The sequence below is a fragment of the Stigmatopora argus genome, chromosome 10 (genome assembly GCF_051989625.1).
Source record: "Stigmatopora argus isolate UIUO_Sarg chromosome 10, RoL_Sarg_1.0, whole genome shotgun sequence".
In the NCBI taxonomy this organism is placed as follows: Eukaryota; Metazoa; Chordata; class Actinopteri; order Syngnathiformes; family Syngnathidae; genus Stigmatopora; species Stigmatopora argus.
Window position 1 is genome coordinate 10232809 of NC_135396.1, and position 19108 is coordinate 10251916.

The 19108-nt window shown below is 40.0% G+C and overlaps 1 protein-coding gene and 1 long non-coding RNA gene across 2 annotated transcripts in view; one reads left to right on the top strand and one right to left on the bottom strand.

Moving 5' to 3' along the window:
* Positions 1-3405, bottom strand: LOC144083882 (mRNA decay activator protein ZFP36L1). The gene is made up of 2 exons (XM_077612042.1): positions 3224-3405; positions 1-2283 (listed from the first exon to the last, which is right to left on the bottom strand). Exons 1-2 carry the CDS (start codon positions 3275-3277, stop codon positions 1102-1104), a joined length of 1236 nt encoding a protein of 411 aa, XP_077468168.1. The 5' UTR covers positions 3278-3405; the 3' UTR covers positions 1-1101.
* Positions 3274-19108, top strand: part of LOC144083884 (uncharacterized) — a 25892-nt gene continuing 10057 nt past the window's right edge. The window contains exon 1 of the long non-coding RNA XR_013303660.1: positions 3274-3542. This is a non-coding gene — a long non-coding RNA (uncharacterized LOC144083884). The remainder of the gene's footprint in view (positions 3543-19108) is intronic.

Here is a 19108-nt window from a genome sequence, read left to right on the forward strand (position 1 = left end):
TTTTATATATAAAAATGCCTTTATTTCAAAAACAAATATGAAAAAGAAACTCAAATATATTAAACTTGAGACAAGCATGAACAACTCAAAGTCCCCTATAAATATGTTAAAATAAATTAAACTAATTAATTTACTAAAAACTTATCACCTAGAACACGATGGGCCTCAAAATGATGAGGGAAAAGGGCCCTTTTAAATAACGCAACAGGATTTTGTCAACTAACCAACTAACTTTAACACACGCAACACTGGTAACATTTCTAGAAGATTTAGCTTTAGTTTGCTGGCTCTCGCTCAAATGATGCAAAAAGAAAAAACAAGGTGTTCTTTGCAAATAGACAGTGCACCTGACACAGAGGAAAAAAAAATCAGGGAATGTTTGTCATAGTCAAGTCTTATATCTGTTGTTTTCTTTTTGTCCTGTTGGAAATAAACTAGTTTAATGGCATCTGGTTAGGTCCCTCTGACTAATTAACTCAAATCTCCAATTTTGATGTTACTATGGTCAGCAAATAACTGAACCAGTAATCCAACATTACAGTAACATCTGATTAAGGTCTTCCTTTTTTGGATACAACAGACATTAAAGGCTTGTTTCATAATGAATAATTAACAGATGAGCAAGTTTTGAGTTTGAGGCCAACAAAATTAAATAAAAAAATTAAAAAGACAACTCCCTCATCAGGAACAAACTAGCAAACTGTTCAACATGACCTGTGAAATTACAGTTACTTTCAAGTTGTTTAAAAACACAACAACAAGCTTTAAAGCCTCTGATCTAAGGCCAGTGACCCCAGCATAACCTCAGACTGCACTGTTTGGCAGAAAGAGAAGCTTATAAAACAATACAGTACAGTACTACTTAAACTTTAGGCCACACAGTGTCCTGATTCTGCCATTCTTAACATTTAAATACAAAATGTAAGCTCTTTGGCTTTGACAATCTCAGTTGGACAGTTATCACTTTGCTCCCATTTGTGTTTCTTATCCATCATCACCCTTGGGAAGAAGCTTCCAAAATATGGCAACTTATGTAACATGTAAATATGGGTCAAATCTGGGTATGTGGAGGCTACTGTTAAGGTGTGAGGGTGGGAAAGCCTAAAGGCAGACCCCAGCAGCATCTTCAGGAACTGAGAGCTGACTGAATACGGCGAGACGTTTCCCGTCATTGATGCCGCCGCAGGAATCCAATCCACTGAGCGAGCTAGTAGAGCTGCCCCCGTCCTGGTCCTGATCTGAAAGAGATGTATAGGACAGGGACCTTGTGTCGAGTGACCGGGAAAAGAACGCGGAAGCGCCAGGGCTCCGCCTCAGGGACGGGGATGCAGATGGAGACAGACCAGATGGGGAACAGCCAGAGTCAGGGGAAGGGAGGAAGGGGGGGCGCTGATCCGCAGTAGTAGGGGGTTGGTACGGAGGGTTAGGAGAGGCCTCGAAGGTAGGAGAATCCATCTCCAAAAAGACATTAGAGAGGAGATCGGTGATATCAGCACAAGGGGGAGAGGCAGATGGTCCTCGTGAGAAAGAAGCAGTCGGGGGATGATTCGAAAGGCTTTGCTGGGGTGCAGAGGGAAACCCAGCAAAGCTGACACTCTGTCTGATGAGTGGGATTCTGTGGGAGCGTGTCAAAGGAAGAGACAGGGGTGCAAATGCTGAGGAGGAAGAAGAGCTGCGCAAGTGATTTTTCTCTTCCTCATTGTTGTGGACAAAGTGACATCGGATCCCGTAGGGGCAGAAGCCTATGGTGTGGAAGGTACGGCATGGTTCGGTTTTGTACTTTGGATGTCTGCTGAGATCTCGCACTTCCTCAGAACCGTGGGCAAATTGGCACTTCCCACCATACTTGCACATACCGTTCTCTGTGAAGGAGCGACACAGTTCTGTTTTGTAGCGGGTGGAGGATGAGGCGGAGGTGGATGAGGACCCGTTGCTGTTCAGGAGGGTGGGGCTGAAGCCTTCTTGAGGGTCCTCCACCTCTGAATCAGGCCAGCCTAGATTTGCAGCTGTGGCACTGCAGGTCTCCACCATGCTGACTGAGCGCTGCGACAGGAAGTGTTGCTTTCGCCACTGGCTGGAACTTGGAGGAAGGCAAGCCTGGTGCTTCTCTGGCCTTTGCCCCCAAATAGAGGAGGACAGATAGACATTGTCTGGTGGGCTGGTGTCTAGAGAAAGGGACGTGTCGCAGCTACGTTGACGTCCAATGTAGCCTGGTGTCTTCATTGCTAGGTTGAATGAAGACAGTGGACTGTCTTCCTCTCTCAGGTGAAGACTCAGTAATTTCTGCGCAAAGTGGAAAAGAAAATAAGTCTCCCAAATGACATTAAAAGCCTCCAACAAAATTGTTTTAGCTTTTGCATGACCCAATGACTCCAGAAAAAACACATCTACAACACAGCAGACCAGTTGTTGATGCTTACGTCATTACGTGTACTTTAAGTGCCGCCATCTCCTTTCCCCTGAGGAGGTTTGTAAACCATCAGCTGACTAGCAAATTTCATGTGGACACCAACATCCCATTTTTGAACAGTTTTATTTAGATTGATACATCCATATATATAAATACGTTGAAAAACAACTTAGGTATATAACTTGTTGCAAAACCCTACAGAAGCACGACAATGAAACTACTAGACAACACAATCTGATGGCAGAATAGTGAGAAAATAAACGACATAAAATAAGACAGTATACCCAATGTAGGAGCATTACATGCACCTACAAATACCAAATTCAGTTAACTAAAAAGTCAATACTTTTCAGATAAATTCATGAAACTGGATAATTACTCACAGCACACCAGATCAAAAATAGCTGCAGCAAAGCGATGGTCAACCCACGTGATAAACTTTTTCACATCTGAATTACGAGTCTTCAAATCAACAGTTGGGCATTACCAGTTAACTTATATACTTTGAGTGTTTACTTTACACGATGCTTAAAACTATTATAATCTTTTCAGCATATGATCAGCCCTTAAAAAGCCAACCAGGCTAGGCCAGGCTAACCCAAACGCCACGCATTTGTCACATCGGAGAAGGATTATACTTCAACACCAAGTTTCGCACGGTACAAACAGGAAACTTTAATCAACATAAGCAAAGTTGTGTCAACCGAACTTTAAACTTTAGTCGATATAGCCATCGTGTGCTTGTACATTCCGGTTTGTTGCGTGTGCGTGTTTTGTTTTGCTTTTCCCCCTATATGAGTTTGTTTGTTTTACCTTGCGCATCGTCTCGTCCAGGCCAGCGAACTGTTCAAGGTGGTATGAAGGCATGTTTCAATGTGCTCCGGTCCGCTCCCGCAGCGATAAACGCGACCCAGTTTGCGGCATGAGTCGATTCGAAGTTTCTGGTAAGGGAGCGGAGTGCTAAACAGGCGCAAGACGCCGACCACGTGTGGCTTTAAAAGCGGACATGGTGGCTGCAGGCCACGCCCACGCCTCCCATCCGCCAGCCAGCCCAAAAGTTGTTTTCACCGGGTTAATCAATGGCAGTCTCTACATCGTTTGTTTGTTAGCTTTATTTGACTAATTGACACATGTAAGTACTTTTTAACTTTTTCCCCTAGCAAACACGGTTCTGTTGCATTGTTTATTTCTATAACTACATGTGAAAGTGGAAAGGGAAGGTAAAAGACTCTTTATTTTGTAGAAACAGTCTACATGACCCAAAATGTGGTGTACCCCAGGTTTCAGCTATATAATTGTTAGTAGATATTATTTGGGATTGTCACAATTTATTTTGAAAAAGTTTTCAAATGTGCGGTCCAGCTGTGTGGAGTTTGCATGTTCTCCCTGCGCCTGTTTGGGTTTTCTCCGGGTACTTCGATTTCCTCCCACATTCCTATAACACTCTAAATAAGTGTGAGCATAAATGTCTCCTCCTACCCTGCGATTGGCTGGCCACAAATTCAGGGTGCCCCCCGCCTCGTGCCCGAAGTCAGCTAATTTACATTAAAATGTATAAAATGCTACAAAAAAATAAAAGGAATAAAAACTGAAATAGTGCACTCACTATTTTTGAAACTTTCTCATCAAACCACTTTATATTGCTGGGCTCTTTATGGCATACCAGGATCCTTAAATCAATTCATTTATTGATGATTTCTTCTCAAGATTTGTATCAAAATGTTTCGAGGGTTGAAACTGCTTTAAAATGACAAGAATGAAACCAAACCACTAAAATATACTGCGACAGAGGTGCAGAAACCTTTGGGTTGAGGGGACAGCAAATATCTAACAATATCTGAGTTACCTGGTCTTAAAGAACAGTGTGTCTTTTACCACATCCCCACCAGCACGCATTAAGAATGTCAAAACAAAAATAAACAAACATAAAAGAATATCCCAAACAGGTCTTACTCTGACCTGAAAAAACATCAGTCCTCGCCTAACCCAAACCTGCAGAATCATTGAGAAAATTCCCTTTGTGGTCTTTTTTATTCAAGGCATAAAGCACATTATTTGCTTTTTAGTATACGACTGTCATTTAAGCACCCTTGAAACCCGATCATGGCTCGAAACCTGCATTGAAAGATGAGTTCAATGAATACAAAGAGTTTATTTTCATCTAGTAGAATGACCTCCATTATATGCTTGTGCACGTGTATACACGTGCTTGCAGGGGCATGTGTTGGGGCCCAAAAACTAGCATTAATGCTAGTGATGAACATTACATAAACATGCATATACACAGATGTGTGAACACCCGCACACACAATAGTAATGATGTAATTGCAAAGTTTCACTCCAACGTTTGGAAATAAATTCATTGTACAGATACTCTATCAAAGTTGAAAAGTAGGAGTTACGTAAACTTGATAAATGAAATGAAAAAGAAAAAAATACAAAGAAAATCCAATTATTTATAGTGTAATCATAGCCATCCACTTCTTACATTTTAATTACGAATTACATTACAATAATGAAAAAAAAAGTGTGTATAAAAGAAAGCATTATTTTAACTGTAATATATCCATCCAATTCTTACTTTGCAATGTTGAACATTTTTTTTATAGTAAAAAACTATCTATTCATTGCATGAGTACCTTTTAACCATAGTCCTCACAACTTAGCATTATCTTAGGTAAAAGTAGACTTTGTAATTAGACTCCTTGTTGATGGTATATTGAAGTACTAAAATATACTGCATGTATAAATATTTGCAGCATATCCCTCCTAAAATAGTGAGAACGTGTCATTTGGATGTGTTTCCATATTCCAAGGGTCAACCTAAGCGAAATGTATTCAGTGTGAACAACGGGTTATTATATAGGGCAACAACACACAGTGTAATTAGTTCTTAGTCTAAAGATTGTCCCTCTGTATTTAGCCTGAGATTAAAACCAGCAGTGTTAACAAGAATTTAACAAGAAATCAACGACATTAAGTGCCCTGAGACAAATAGACCTCATCTGAGGTGGTCAGATGCATTATCACAAGCATTATCTGCAAACAAGCTCTTTGGTTGGTGAGTTTAGTTTAATTCTATAAACAATTTTCTTAGGGATTTTTGGGGCTTACTGGGCGTGTAGGAGGGATCTGAAAAGGGGTGGGGGTGCACTATGTAGGAGAACTCCTGAAAGGGACTGTTACTTCTTGTTGAGTCCAGCTGGGCGAGAGTACTATTGATGAACAATGAGCTCAATGAGCTGCAGGAGGAAATAACAAACTAATATATACCCCAAACCCAGATGAGTGAAAGGAGGAAAGGGGGATTGTTTGGTGGTGTGAGGGGTGTAATATTGAAATTGTGAAAGAAAACACTACTGTTGATAAAGAATGTAAATAGGAATGTTGTATTAGATTAGATTAGATTAGATTAGATAACTTTATTCATTCGAGAAATGTCACTGTCACAGTAGCAAGAGGATGAGAATACTTTGTCTAGTTGATTTTCTCACCTGGAACTGACCTCTGTTTGGAATGAGAAGCGATGAAAAATGAACAGTGTTGCGCGTAAAGTGTTGCAAAGTAATGCATTACTGTAATAATATCAACTTTTTTTTACAGTAACGAGTATATATTAGGCATTACTCTTCTGTCACATTGGAAGGAGACAATATAATATTTTTGAAATAAATTTCTTTCTTGATTTGCACACACTGCCCAATAAATCACTTGTTTTTAAGTGAAGTCATTCCTCCACAGTCCCACAAAGGAATCTTGAGATAAGAGGCTACTATTACCAATGACATAATAAGATGGGGGTGGGAGGATCTGCAGGGCATGTGTTGGGGGTGGAGAGGGCGGTCCCAGTAGACCTGATGAACATCTGCTCCTTTTTTTCCTTTCCCTTTCCTTAACCCCCACCCCTTCCTTTCAAGAATGAACATCCAATGTGCAAGTGCTTGTGTTTTTAAAGAGCCTTTGGGTTTGAGGTCCTACTTGTGTCAGGGGTTAGGAAGATGAATGAATGAAAATCAAGGCGGCCCAGTGCCTGAGTGGTTAGCGCGTCGGCTTCACAGTTCAGGGTTCGAATCCAATGGGGGGAATGTTAGGGTTAGGGTCAAGGTACCGCGATGATACACACCATCTTTTCCTCTTGGTGTTTGTGAAGCCCATACTTGGGAGAAATGTTTTTCTACGTGAGTCTAAGAGTGAGAACCTGAAAATGCTGACTGTGTAAAGATCCCGAGAGATCCCAGACATGCAAGTATCTCTGCTCTCATCTATATTTTATTTTTTAAAATATATATTAAGGCTGTCTTTGCATCCATTTGCAGCATTGTTTGGTCATTGGTATGGAAAGCAGAGTACATGTAATCTTTAAAAACGTTTATTAACTTGGCTTCCTCATACAAACATAATTTCCCATTTCCCTATTGCACAGTCTCCGTCAGAAACATGGCAATTGTATTAACAAAATATGTATAAATCCCTCTTGTTTTTGTTCAGGCATCGACAAAACCCTACGTGCACACCACAAATGCTGCACAGTAGGGTTCTACTCACAGGGTAAAGTTTGCAACCTAAACTTTGACCTCTGACATCATTCCCTCCTTTTCCTCGGCTTTTTACTGGAATTCACTTCCATTGATTCAGTTAGAAGCTGAGCACATTTGAGAGTAAGTGAAGTTACTGAACTTTCCAAACCAAGGTAAAAGTGACAAATGTCAGCCAGTTGACTGGCTTGGCAAAAGAAGGCAGCATTTTGGAAAAGGAGTGTTTGTTTGTCAAATCACTCTTGTTTGGATGAGTAGAAGCAAAAATTAGTCTGCTCTGTTGATGCAAGCATCAAACCCCCCAGGCACCCACATTAGATGCATGTGAAACACACAATGATGCCAAATGTACTGCAAAAGATGAGGTATTTATATCTTCATATCCGCCAGGGCTGTTCTTCACTCCTTGGTTCCTAATTTATCCCCAAACAATTTAAATACTAATGCTCTAATGCATGTAAGTGAATTATTCATTTATTCATTGTCCTCACAAGAGTGGTGAGGGTGCTGTAGTCTATCACAGCCAACAATGGGCAGTAGGCGGGTTCTGGAGCCTATACCAGCTGACTTTGGGCCGGGGGTGGGGACATCCTAAATCTGTGGCAAGCCAATCGCAGGGCACAAGAAGATGGAGAACCATACATTCTCACATTCACCCCTAGGGGCAATTAAGAGTGTTCAACCATCCTACCCTGCATTTTTTTGGGATGCAGGAGGGAACTAGAAAACCCATGCAAGTCCGGGGAGAAAATGCAAACTCCTCACAGTAAGAACCGACTTGCGATCGAACCTCGGCCCCAGAACTGTGATCCCGATGCGCTACACACTTGTCCCCCAGGCTGCCACAATTAACTTAGTATGATAAATTTGAAATAGTGCATACCAACCTATGTGTCATATTTAATTTGCAAATGGTTCCTATCTTTTAGTATGTGTTATGAAAGACTGACTAGAACCTGGATTCCCTGCCAATGGTCAATCACAAAATCCATATCTATAAGGACAGACAGGCATTAACACTTTTGTCAGTGTGCGGGCGGGAACATCATGATCCATGTTATTAACATCAAGAGTAACGATAAGCATTAATTCACTTTCTCCATTATAACAGAGCCTACTAAGGGTAGTATATGAAATTACTCCAGAGTACTATATGGCCCTCTACTGGATCATGTAGACAACGGCCAACAAAAAAGCATTTCCCCACTTGTTTTCAGTTTACCTCTTAACTTTAGATTTAAAAAAGTGGAATATGATCCAAGCACCAAAATGAATTGCAACTTGTCATTAAACTGATTTTAAGTGAGGTTTAATTTGTCTCTGTAATTAAAGAAAATTATGAGGATCATCTGAAATAAGCATTTCAGAGAGACTTCATTTGATTAGGCCTAGGAGTTTTTCCACACTTACTTGGATAAAAGCATTTTCAATGAATGAGACGTTATTTGCATCTGAAAAGGAAAGTCTGAATTATGCTGGTTCAAGCAAAAGACAGGGGGAGCTGCTGCCTCTTTTTTATGAGCAGTTAAATGCGATTGTGTGTATTTTGCAACTCTGCATGTGAAGCGCTAACTCTGATTATCCATTAGGGACACAATAAGCAGTGACTCTGGCACATTTGGATAAGTCAGAACCCCTTTTCTAAAAGTGTCATGGCGATATGCCAATCGCAGGGCACAAGGAGACGGACAACCATGATGCCCAGACTCACAGGTTTACGCGGGGCCACATGTATGAGCTATAAAATGTTCTATTGGCCTACTATCTTATCATGTCCTTATCTTGCTTCAATACACCTGAATGTGGGGGTGTGGAATATTGTAAGGATAAGACCTTTTTTGATTGATTTTTTTAAAAATATTTTACATTTCTCCAGAACTGCGATTGAGAATATAACTTAAATCTGTGTTAATTTGTGGTATATCAAATGATGATTCTCAGTGTGTATATTCTTACACTGTATTCATGCAACTGTATCCAGGCAACTATTCATAATATTGATCACTGTTTGATCATATGTACATCATACATGCCAACATTCACTGGTGTCTTAGCAACATTTAATTAACTGATGTACCAGCCATTCATTGTCGGTCTTGACCGACCTTTTTACCTCTCAACTATCCACTTCCCTTTAGGATTAATTCATTTCACAAGTTTCAAGAGACAAGTCGCTTATAGCACTGTACAGTGGTTATTTGTCCAATGGTTAAGCAATATGGGTTCAGTTTCACATTAGTAACAATGTGAATGGGAGTTTGAATGGTTGTCTTTCTCTCTGTGCCCTGTAAATTATTGGTGGCCAGTCCAGAGTTAGCTGGGATAGGTTGCAGCTTTGTGTAACCAAGAAAAAGATGAGTGGTATTTAAAATGCGTGGATGTTTCAAAACATGTCAGTATGCCAATGCAACTACAGTGTGAATGGACTGGTTGAATAGGCCTCCATGTCTGAATGTCAAGATTCCTTCATTGGCAGACAAAGCATTGAAAAAATAAAGCCAAATAACAAATTTGACACTGATATCAAGTGATTTCATTTAGTTATTGATTGTTTTCCGTCTGTATTATGCTTTAGCTGCTACAGTGCAAAAAATGGGGGATTTGAATGGGGATTTTGTGGATTAAAAAAAAATGGCTTCCACAATGACTATCATTTTGCTGGCATCATGGACTTAACAAAGAATTAGATAATCATGATCTTATCTTGCTTGTTGAAATATCATTTGACCACAAAGCCAAACAACAAGTATTGCACATCATTAGCATCCTCTTTATTTCAGTCGTCACTCGCCAGTACCTACTTCAACCCACATTATGCTGTAAAGCCACTTCCTATAAAAAGTGCAGCAATTTAGAAGCATCTGCTTTCTCACATTTACTGAACTCTTATGTATTTGAAAAACAGTACAGCGATATTTGTCAATATTCAGCTTCAGAAAGTAAAAAACATAGCTTTTCACTATAATAAAGTCCACTGTTCTTGCAAGACTTTCTTCAAGGATCTATTCTTCATCATCTATTCATTATCCATGTGATTTTGAGTCACGAAAGAAAGTCCAAAAATTATAGCGAGGCCACGTCCCTCACACTGTTACCAGGACGGTGAAGAAATTAAAAGGGCTCCAAAGAATAAAAATAAAAATACATTCATCAGACAATGTCTGCCATGATTGAGATCACTGATGAACAGAGATCTAAATGTGACACTGAAGTAAACAATGTATGAGAGCCCTGGTTGTCAATTCACCAACATTTGATTGTGAAACAAACAATGTATTCAACCAATATGGTCATTTATTATTGACTTCCAAACATTTCACTTTCCAAATGTTAGTGAATGGTGTGGGACAGCACGGAAACTTCTCAGCTAAAGACAAAACTCAAACTTGATATGCGAATGAAAGCCTGACAGGACAATGAAAGCGTTTTCTTTCGTGACTCAAATCAAGTGGAGTTCGCAGAGATAACTCGTGTGAATTATGATGACTGAGCTGCTTCTTCCATTGCATATGGCAAGGTACAGCCTACAAGTTAGGTGAAGTGGCTCTCCTCTGCTTTTCCATGATGCTTTCACGAGAAGGAATTCTGCTGCTGTGCTCTGTGCTGTGCATGTGTCACTTTGTATTCCTGGGAAGGCCGCCAGTCACGCACATACTCAAAAGTAATTCCGTTTTTCATATTAACTGCATGCACATCTACCACACGGACATAGACGAGCACACTGAGTACATCTCGAACCACAAAATATTCAGTCCACCTGTTTAAACATAGCTGTACTTGTACAGTACTGTATGTCCATATGTGCACAAGCAATACGTAACAGAGATTTGTATTGTCCTCCAGGTTAAGATGTGTGTGCTGTGTCATGAGTTGGCTCGACAGCCACAAGCTCATTGCTGATTTTAGCATTAAACTAATGCCTTGGAGCTAAAACAACATACTTTCTGGAAGGAAGCAGCTGACCTACTACGCCCTCAACAGTCTGGCTTTGCCAAGATAATACAGCATGGTAGAAGAAATAAATCATTCATTTTCTGAACTGCTTATCCTCACAAAGGTCGCACAGGGTGCTGGAGCCTATCCCAGCTAACTACGAGCAGGGGTACACAGTCGATTGGTCGCCGGTCTTTTGGTCGGCGATCTTTTGGTCGCCGGTCTTTTGGTCGCCCGGAAGGTAAGTGATAATTACCATTTAAATCGTTGCTCAAATTCCCTAAATACAAACTGCGAATTACTATTTAGTCATACTTAATGCCCTAGTAATTATTAGGCTAAAGAAAAGCTCCAAATTTCCCGGACTTTTATTGTTTTTTGTTGGTGAACTTGTTAAACCCTGACGTAGCTTCTTAAAGGGACAACGCATGTACATACAAACTCTTATACACGCACACGTCGGCTCAGTGAAACTGCTCATGGCCATTGTTGGCTTTTATTGATGCGTAGACCGTGTTATTTTACCTTGTTTTGTCGCCGGTCTTTTGGTCGTCGGTCTTTTGGTCGTCGGTCTTTTGGTCGCCGGTCTTTTGATCGCCCGTTGTCGCGGTCGGGGCGACCAAAAGACCGCGACCAAAAGACCGCGACCAAAAGACCGCGACCAAAAGAACGACGACCAATCGACCGCACACCCCTGGCAGGGGACTCCCTGAATCGGTGGCCAGACAATTGCAGGGCACAAAGAGACAGACAACAATGAATGCTCACACTCAAACCTTGGGGCAATTTAGAGTGTTCAACCAGCCTACAATGTAGAACACAACAACTATTTTTAAGAACTCAGTATGTAGTCAGTGGCTTTGTATCTGGGATAATTGCAGCTTTCTCATTTACTTCACATTTAAGCTGTACAGCTAACGGCGGGTAGCGGTGTCTCATTCGCCATTGGCCATCGCCGGATGCATTGCGGTTGGCTCAACTTTGGCCATTGGTCTGCTGAATTTGTAACGTTGCTTCCGGGCATAGAAGCAGAAAAGTTATAGCCTTGCAGCAAAAAAAAATACATGTTGGATTTGGTTCATATGCTTTTTTTTTGTAATAAGGCATTTTTTTGTATTATTGTACGGCATAACATAAAGCCAGCCGTTGACAATACCGCAGCATCCCCATGTTCAGGAGGCGGCTGCATACTGCCGGTTCCAATCCTGCCAACTGCTACTGTCAAGCGAATTTTAGATCACCCATGTATTTACTGTAGGCAACTACTGCATGAGCCACATGATCAGATCCTTTTAAGTCCTTTAAATTAACATTTTTTAAAAGATAACTACTGCTGAGATCACATTGAATTGAATTATTTTGCCTTAAGCATGAAACGCTGTGTTGACTTGGTTTTTCCTCACACATCTGTTCATGATAAACGGACTGACACAAGTCTAATTTATTTTCATACCATGTTTCGAAAAGTACATAAAAACAGGAAGCGTGAAGTCTAAAAGGAGAAGTATGCACGGAGTGTGAGGGGGAACAGGAAGTGTGCAGTGAACATCTATGGGCCCATTGTGAAAGATTTGCTTTAATAACACAAACAGATGTGAAGCAGGCTGAAGGGACTTTCTTTTGCTACTCAACACCCTTATTGAAACTGTTCTGACCAGAGGTAGTACTCCTTAAGTTTGTTTGAATCACATAACTTTACAATACTTCAGTATAAGGAAAAGTGAAAAAATGAAGGCAAAGATGTTTGCCTTGGTAGTAATGTCTCAGACATTTTTTCTTGATGTCATTTCATGCCTTTGGTACTCTTTCACAAATTTACATGACAGCAAATTTGTTAAGTGGAAGGCTTCACCACTTCTATTTTCAACGACACTTCCTCGTCAGCATCGTGGGATGCTGGAGCCTAGCCGAGCTGACTTTGTGCTAAAGGCGGACTATACACCCTAAACTGGATCCAGTCACTCATAGTGTACACACAGAGACAGCCAATCATTCACACAATCACCAAGCCACTGAGTGAGAATCGATCTCACGCTGCCGGCACCAAAGTCAGGTGAATGTACAACCACTACATCGTTAACTCCAATTGTATCCTTACGATGTTAAATGCACCTTTCATTATTGTGGTCTCCTTTTGGTATTACTAGTCTTTATTATACTCGTAACTTGAAGAGGGTGTTTAGGGACATCAGTCTTCACATTTTTGCATCATGTAAACGTGTGGCAAAACAGCATGTTTCGATTGTTTTGCTTTGTGCTCGATTAAACAAGCCACTGCCGTGACAAGTCTTGAAAAAATGTTTTTTTTTCGAATTCTCACCAACTTGACGAATCCAAATTAAGATGAGGATCCATATTCAGGATGGTTAAACACAGTTCTGTCAGATAAGCATGCCAGTATGATTAGCGCTCTACCACACAGGGAATGTTGCTCAATGTCGTGTCACAATACCTCCATTTGTCATTTTAGAGATGCTATGTGGATATACCACTGAATTGCATTTGAAGTTTTAAGGCCACTGCCTTTTCTGTATTAAAATATACAATTACTGTATTATCATTGTATCATTGGTTTTGATAACCATTTAATTAATTATTTGTATTAAGTAGGTCATATTTAATTTGACAATGTAAAGGTTCATTTTAAGTTCTAGTGTATATTTATACATGTTATTTAGAGAAGATTCTAAACTAATGAATAAATAAATGAATGTAAAATGTTCTTCGTGTAAAATCCAATTTCAGCAAAAGCACAGCATTGTTTTGTAATAGAAAACGACCCAACATTCCTTGTAACAAATTAGCCATAGGGCTTTGAATAGTTCTATTTTGTTGCCACATAATTTTCTTTTTTAGCTCTTCTCCAAACCTCCTCTAGTGTTGAGTTTTTATAAGAGGAGATTTGGTCTGCTGTTTGTCACGTCTTTACTGCCTGCCATCATGGTTGTGACTTCTTGACAATAAATCCACTGCACATCCACTTAAAATATGTCAAAAACAGGACCCACTGCGGGCCTTGAGGACCAGCTTGGAAACTCCTGCCCTTCATCATGGCTGGATTTATGGCTGACAATTTCTTTTTGAGCAGTCACAAAAAGTCACTGGGTACAAACACTCTACTCGGCATTTGCCGATCTGCTTTCATCACAGTTTGTTCTTGCTCATCAAGATTCACTTCCCATTCTGCAAAATAGGAAGAAGACAAGGTTGTAACAGTGGAGAGCATGACTTGATCCAAACTTAAAAGCACCACAATCGCAGATATATAGAGATACTATTAAGACATAAACACAACGTACCATGTAATACACTTTCGGGCGCTTCAGAATCAATATTTTTCTTATAACAAGAAAAAAAACCTTAACAAAAATCATACTTACAAAAGATGCTGATTTGTTAACTGTACGGTGTGCTGATCATTGCAGATGTGTTAGTGTGATCAACCAAATCTGAAAAAAAAATGGGTATCATTATTATGGGCCACCCACAAAACCCTTCAAAGTTCACTGGAGCCTATCTCAGCTCACTTTGGGTGAAAGGCTGGCTACACCCTAGACTGGTCGCCAGTCAGTCCCAGGACTCCTTTCTATGGGGAGTAGACAGCGGACACCCTGAATTGGTCGCCAGCCAATCGTAAGCCACAAGGAGACGAACAACCACTCATGCTCTCACTCATACCTAGGAGCAATTCAGAGTGTTTAACCCGCCTACCGTGCATGTTTTTGGGATGTGGGTGGAAGCTGGAGGACCCGGAGAAAACCCACACAAGCCCGGGAGAACATGCAAACTCCACACAGGAGATTGTACCTTCAATCTCAGAACTGTGAGGCAGACGTGCTCACCACTCTCCACCGTGCCACTTGTTGGTGATAAATACTTACTCTTTCATTTAAAAAAAAGTAAACTTAAGTTAGAAATACTTCCTGGCCTGCATGGATTTCCTCCGAGTACTCCGGTTTCCCCCCACATTCCAAAGACATGCACGGTAGGCTGATTGGACACTCTAAATTGCTCTTAGGTATGAGCTTGAGTAATTGTTTGTCTCTTTGTGCCCTGCGCTTGGCTGGCCACCAATTCAGGGTGTCCCCCGCCTCTGGCTCTAAGCCAGCGGGGATAGGCTCCAGCACCCTCCGCGACCGTAGTGAGGATAAAGCGGTTCAAAAAATGAGATGAGATGAGTTCGAAATATAAGCATTACTTTGTAAATGGTTCAGGACAAAGACAGATTTGGTGACCTTGGAAAAAAGAGAAATGTTTTGCAATAAATTCAGTCTTTAAAAATAATAATCGGTGATGAGTTAAAGCTGAACAAAGGAAAAAAGTTAAACTTTCAGCAGGGGAAAGTTCATGGATTTTTACTGCCTTTCCCTTCATGGCTCACTCCAACCCCTCACAAGCCAACCCACCACCCTCCATCGCTCTCTCCCCCAAAGTCTCCTCCCACTGTTCCCAGTGTTTTGCGTCACAGTAGCAGTTCTGGCGCAGGAGTGAGGTCGAAGGGAAAGCAAGCAGGAGGCGGGGCGAGTTCAGGCCTGTGGCGAAGAATGTAGCAGAGGGAGCGAACATGGCTAAAAAAGGATCGCGCTTCCAGTCTACCGCTGCTCTGATGTCATTTCTCAGATATTTCCTCCTTCCTTCTCTACAAGTTAAACTAGTTGACGTAGCACTTTCTTTTTAATTCCTCCTTAATTCTTCTTCGCCATCTCTGACATCTAAACAAAAATGTTTTTATATACATGTCCAGTTTTAAGACTGAAAATATATAAACATATAAAGTATATAGTAATTTGGACTATACAGGAGCATTTTAGGAAATCATTCCAGATTGGTATGGAATGGCTCTCAATAAATACATAATCAAGTTTAAATCTTGTGGTTTAAATGATGCAAGGTAACGAGAATAAGATAAAGTTCAAGGTACACATTTGTGACAGGGGCATTAACCTCTCATTTCTTTTTGGGTTTTCATCTTTTCTGGTAAATATATCAAAGTATCTGATGTCAGCTAACCTCGTAAGTAAAGCAGAAGTTACATAACGCCTTTTGTCATTTACTGGCGCTTTGACGGCAGCAGACGTTTAATGATTGCACAACTATTGAAGTTTAATCCTCAAACTATGACGATATTTGCAGGGAGTGTTTGGGCTATATACAATCATTAACTACAATAAATAAATAAACACACAAATGTGCAGGCACACACAGGCCTTAACATTGGCAGTTCCTATCCTGTTTTCTTCATTTCCTCAGGTGGAAAAGTGTGAACAGATTTTCTGGGAGGAAAACTCACTTTGTGGCAAGTCCTTCTCATCCCTGCTGGAATGATTTGCTCCCCCAGAGGAGTTGGGAGTATTTTCCCCTTTCTAACCTTCTTTTCTCACACATTTAATCCTCCTTGTCAAAATCTTTTGATACTTTATGACACCACATCTTAGAACAGCTATCATATATTCGTATTATATAGACTAAATCATTGGTTTTAGCATCGGTATCATTCATTCTTTCATTTTCTGAACCGCTTATCCTCAGAAGTATCACATGGGGTGCTGGAGCCTATCCCAACTAACCACGAGATCAAACCCTTGACCCTAGAACTGCGAGGCCGGTGCGCTAACCACTCTCCTGCTGGGCCGCCTCATCGGTATTTGTTATATCTGTCATTTTCTTTCCAAGAATGAGACATTATATTCACATCCATTTGTGTATCTCTTATACTTTGAAAGGGACTGACAGGAACAGTTTAATAATTAACAGCTTCCCAGTGGCTGTTGGTAATCTTTGCACCATGTTGATGATAAAGTGCACCGTTAAGATTGTGCGGTGTAGAGCATGAAATTAAAATATACATATGTTTGGATTTAATTAAACAGTAAAACATTTTGTATAGATTTAAAACTCTCCCGGATGAACATTTTGCAGATTGCCTGTAAACTAGTAAATATATTTATTGAATTTCAACAGTGTATGACGAACAAAACATTAATTCCTCCTTTACTAACACCTTTCGTGAACTTTAACCATTCTACATGCTGTTAAGATACTAGTGCTTTTCTCAACACCAAAATATCTGAAAACAATCTTTGAATACCTATGCAGTAGTATATAAATGTATATCTGTTTTTATGTCACTTAGAGTTCTTGCTGAACTAGTAGCAGAGAATTTTCCCTTGTTTCCTTTCTTTTCTGCTTCCTCTTTAAAATCACGAACAACATGGCTTTATTTTGCAACAATGAAAGACGAATCTTAATGAGGTGTGGTCTACTTCAAGTATAGAAAAATCCTCGCTGTTTACTTCTTTGTAGGCTGCTACATGAGCAATATTTCAGTGCTGAATAGCGGCGCAATGCATTGAGGGAAACTTTGTGTCTTTCTTTTCCATCTTTATGTCACCACCCTAAGCGGAAGGCATATAAGAATGTATGCCTTGCAGTGTGAACATATAGTAGCTTTAACACTTGTGCTCACACGCCTACGTCTGTGCCTGTCTACTCTCAGGGCTATAATTCTCCTATTCATTGTTTTTGGGTTGCACAGATTCTTCCAATGATTTAACTGTGTCACTTATGCTACTCCACGGAATTTATGCACTCTGTGTAAAGCATCCCCCCGAATGAGGTGGTTCTTATGAAAACTTGTTTAAACTGCAACCTCCCAAAGACTTAAGTGCTCCTTTGCTTGTGCACCCCAGAGGCTATATTAAGCCCTGCTCCAAAATAATTACGTGGAAATAGAAAAATACGGTGTTCAGTTTGGCTATTGCTGTGTGCCACTTAGCACCTCAGTCGCAAAGTGAGAGCAAAAGCCAAGTGCATGAGGTCCATCATTAAAAGAGCAGGTCTGGCTTCCATATATATCGTCCTTCTGCTACAGTATACGAAAATGCTCCACTAAAGTCTCTGTTTTGATAATGAATATGAACCAATGTGTTGGCAATACGTTAAAAGGTTTTGGGCAGTCAGTGGCCAGGTTGGAGCAATGAATTAAATCAGAATTTACAAATTGATGTTTGACCTTTATGAAACACCAGACTTAAATTTGCTTCATGTTTGATACATCCGTTAGGTCTGCATGGCTCTGCACAGCTAAATAATGTCTTTTAGCGAACATGTCGATGCTTCAGGAAAGAAATGAATGAATTTATATTTTCACGGTTTATGTGAACACACATTCATGCAAAAACATGTGCACCCCCTCAATCTATTCTTTTAGCCTTTACTGTTTACACATTGTGGTCTATGTATTGTTTATTGTCATGGTAACACATCCTGCTTTTGCTCAAAGTTGAATAGGGCTTACTTTTGATAAAGACAATGCAGATTATGACCCGTAACCCAGATCGACTGATGTAACTTTGGATGTTTTTACCTTGGAGTTGAGCAAAATCACAGTTCACAGAAAAGAGAGATGAGATGGTTTGAATTGTTATGAATAAATGTCATTTACAATTGAAGATAATTCACAACTAATGCTTTTTAAAATCAACAGAATTATCAACATAGGAATAAGGATTCCAATTAAAAATAACATATACTAGGTTAGATTTGACCATTACTAATACACTTACCTCTAGGTGTACGCTCTGTCCTAACCCCCTTGGCCATGGAATTATAGCCAGACACAAACATTATTTACAGCCCAGAGACCTGGGCATTACAGATATGAGTTGTTATACAATGTAAGGTGGTATCAGATGGTAATAAGATGCTAAGTCGTTTCTTGATCATTTTTGAATAAGCATTAGTAAGTTCCCTTCTTGTGTGATTTTAATATGTGGAAATTCTAGTTGGATCAAAAATTTGGTTAGAATTTAGAGTAATTACCATAATTTGGGCTCCACTGATTTTACATTTTCTAAAATTATACCACTCATTCACCCTAACTCATACCTGAGAGATGACTATGAAACAAAATAAAATTAAAAAAAATAAACAATTTTGATTAATTTTGAAGAACTCTGTAGTTTACCGTAATGAAGATAAGCATGATATTTTAGATGAAAATTACCACACATTGGCTATGTCAGTGAACACTTCCCTGCTATCTATTCCAAGTTTGGGAATTTCTAACTTGGATTAAATCTTTTGAGTTCCCAGAAATTTGCTTTGGCAAGTTCTTTAAAAATGCATGTGTTGAAACACTGAGTAATATTTTGGTTTGTTTTTAAGCGATGGTACAAAGAGTCCAGTGCTTTGACGGTATCAGCTGGGCCTTTCTTTGCTTTGGAGAACA

Coding starts and splice junctions, on each gene's coding strand:
- LOC144083882 (XM_077612042.1), bottom strand. CDS start 3,277: ATGCCTTCATACCACCTTGAACAGTTCGCTGGCCTGGACGAGACGATG. Junction 2,284..3,223: donor TGGACGAGACGATGCGCAAG/GTAAAACAAACA, acceptor CACTTTGCGCAG/AAATTACTGAGTCTTCACCT.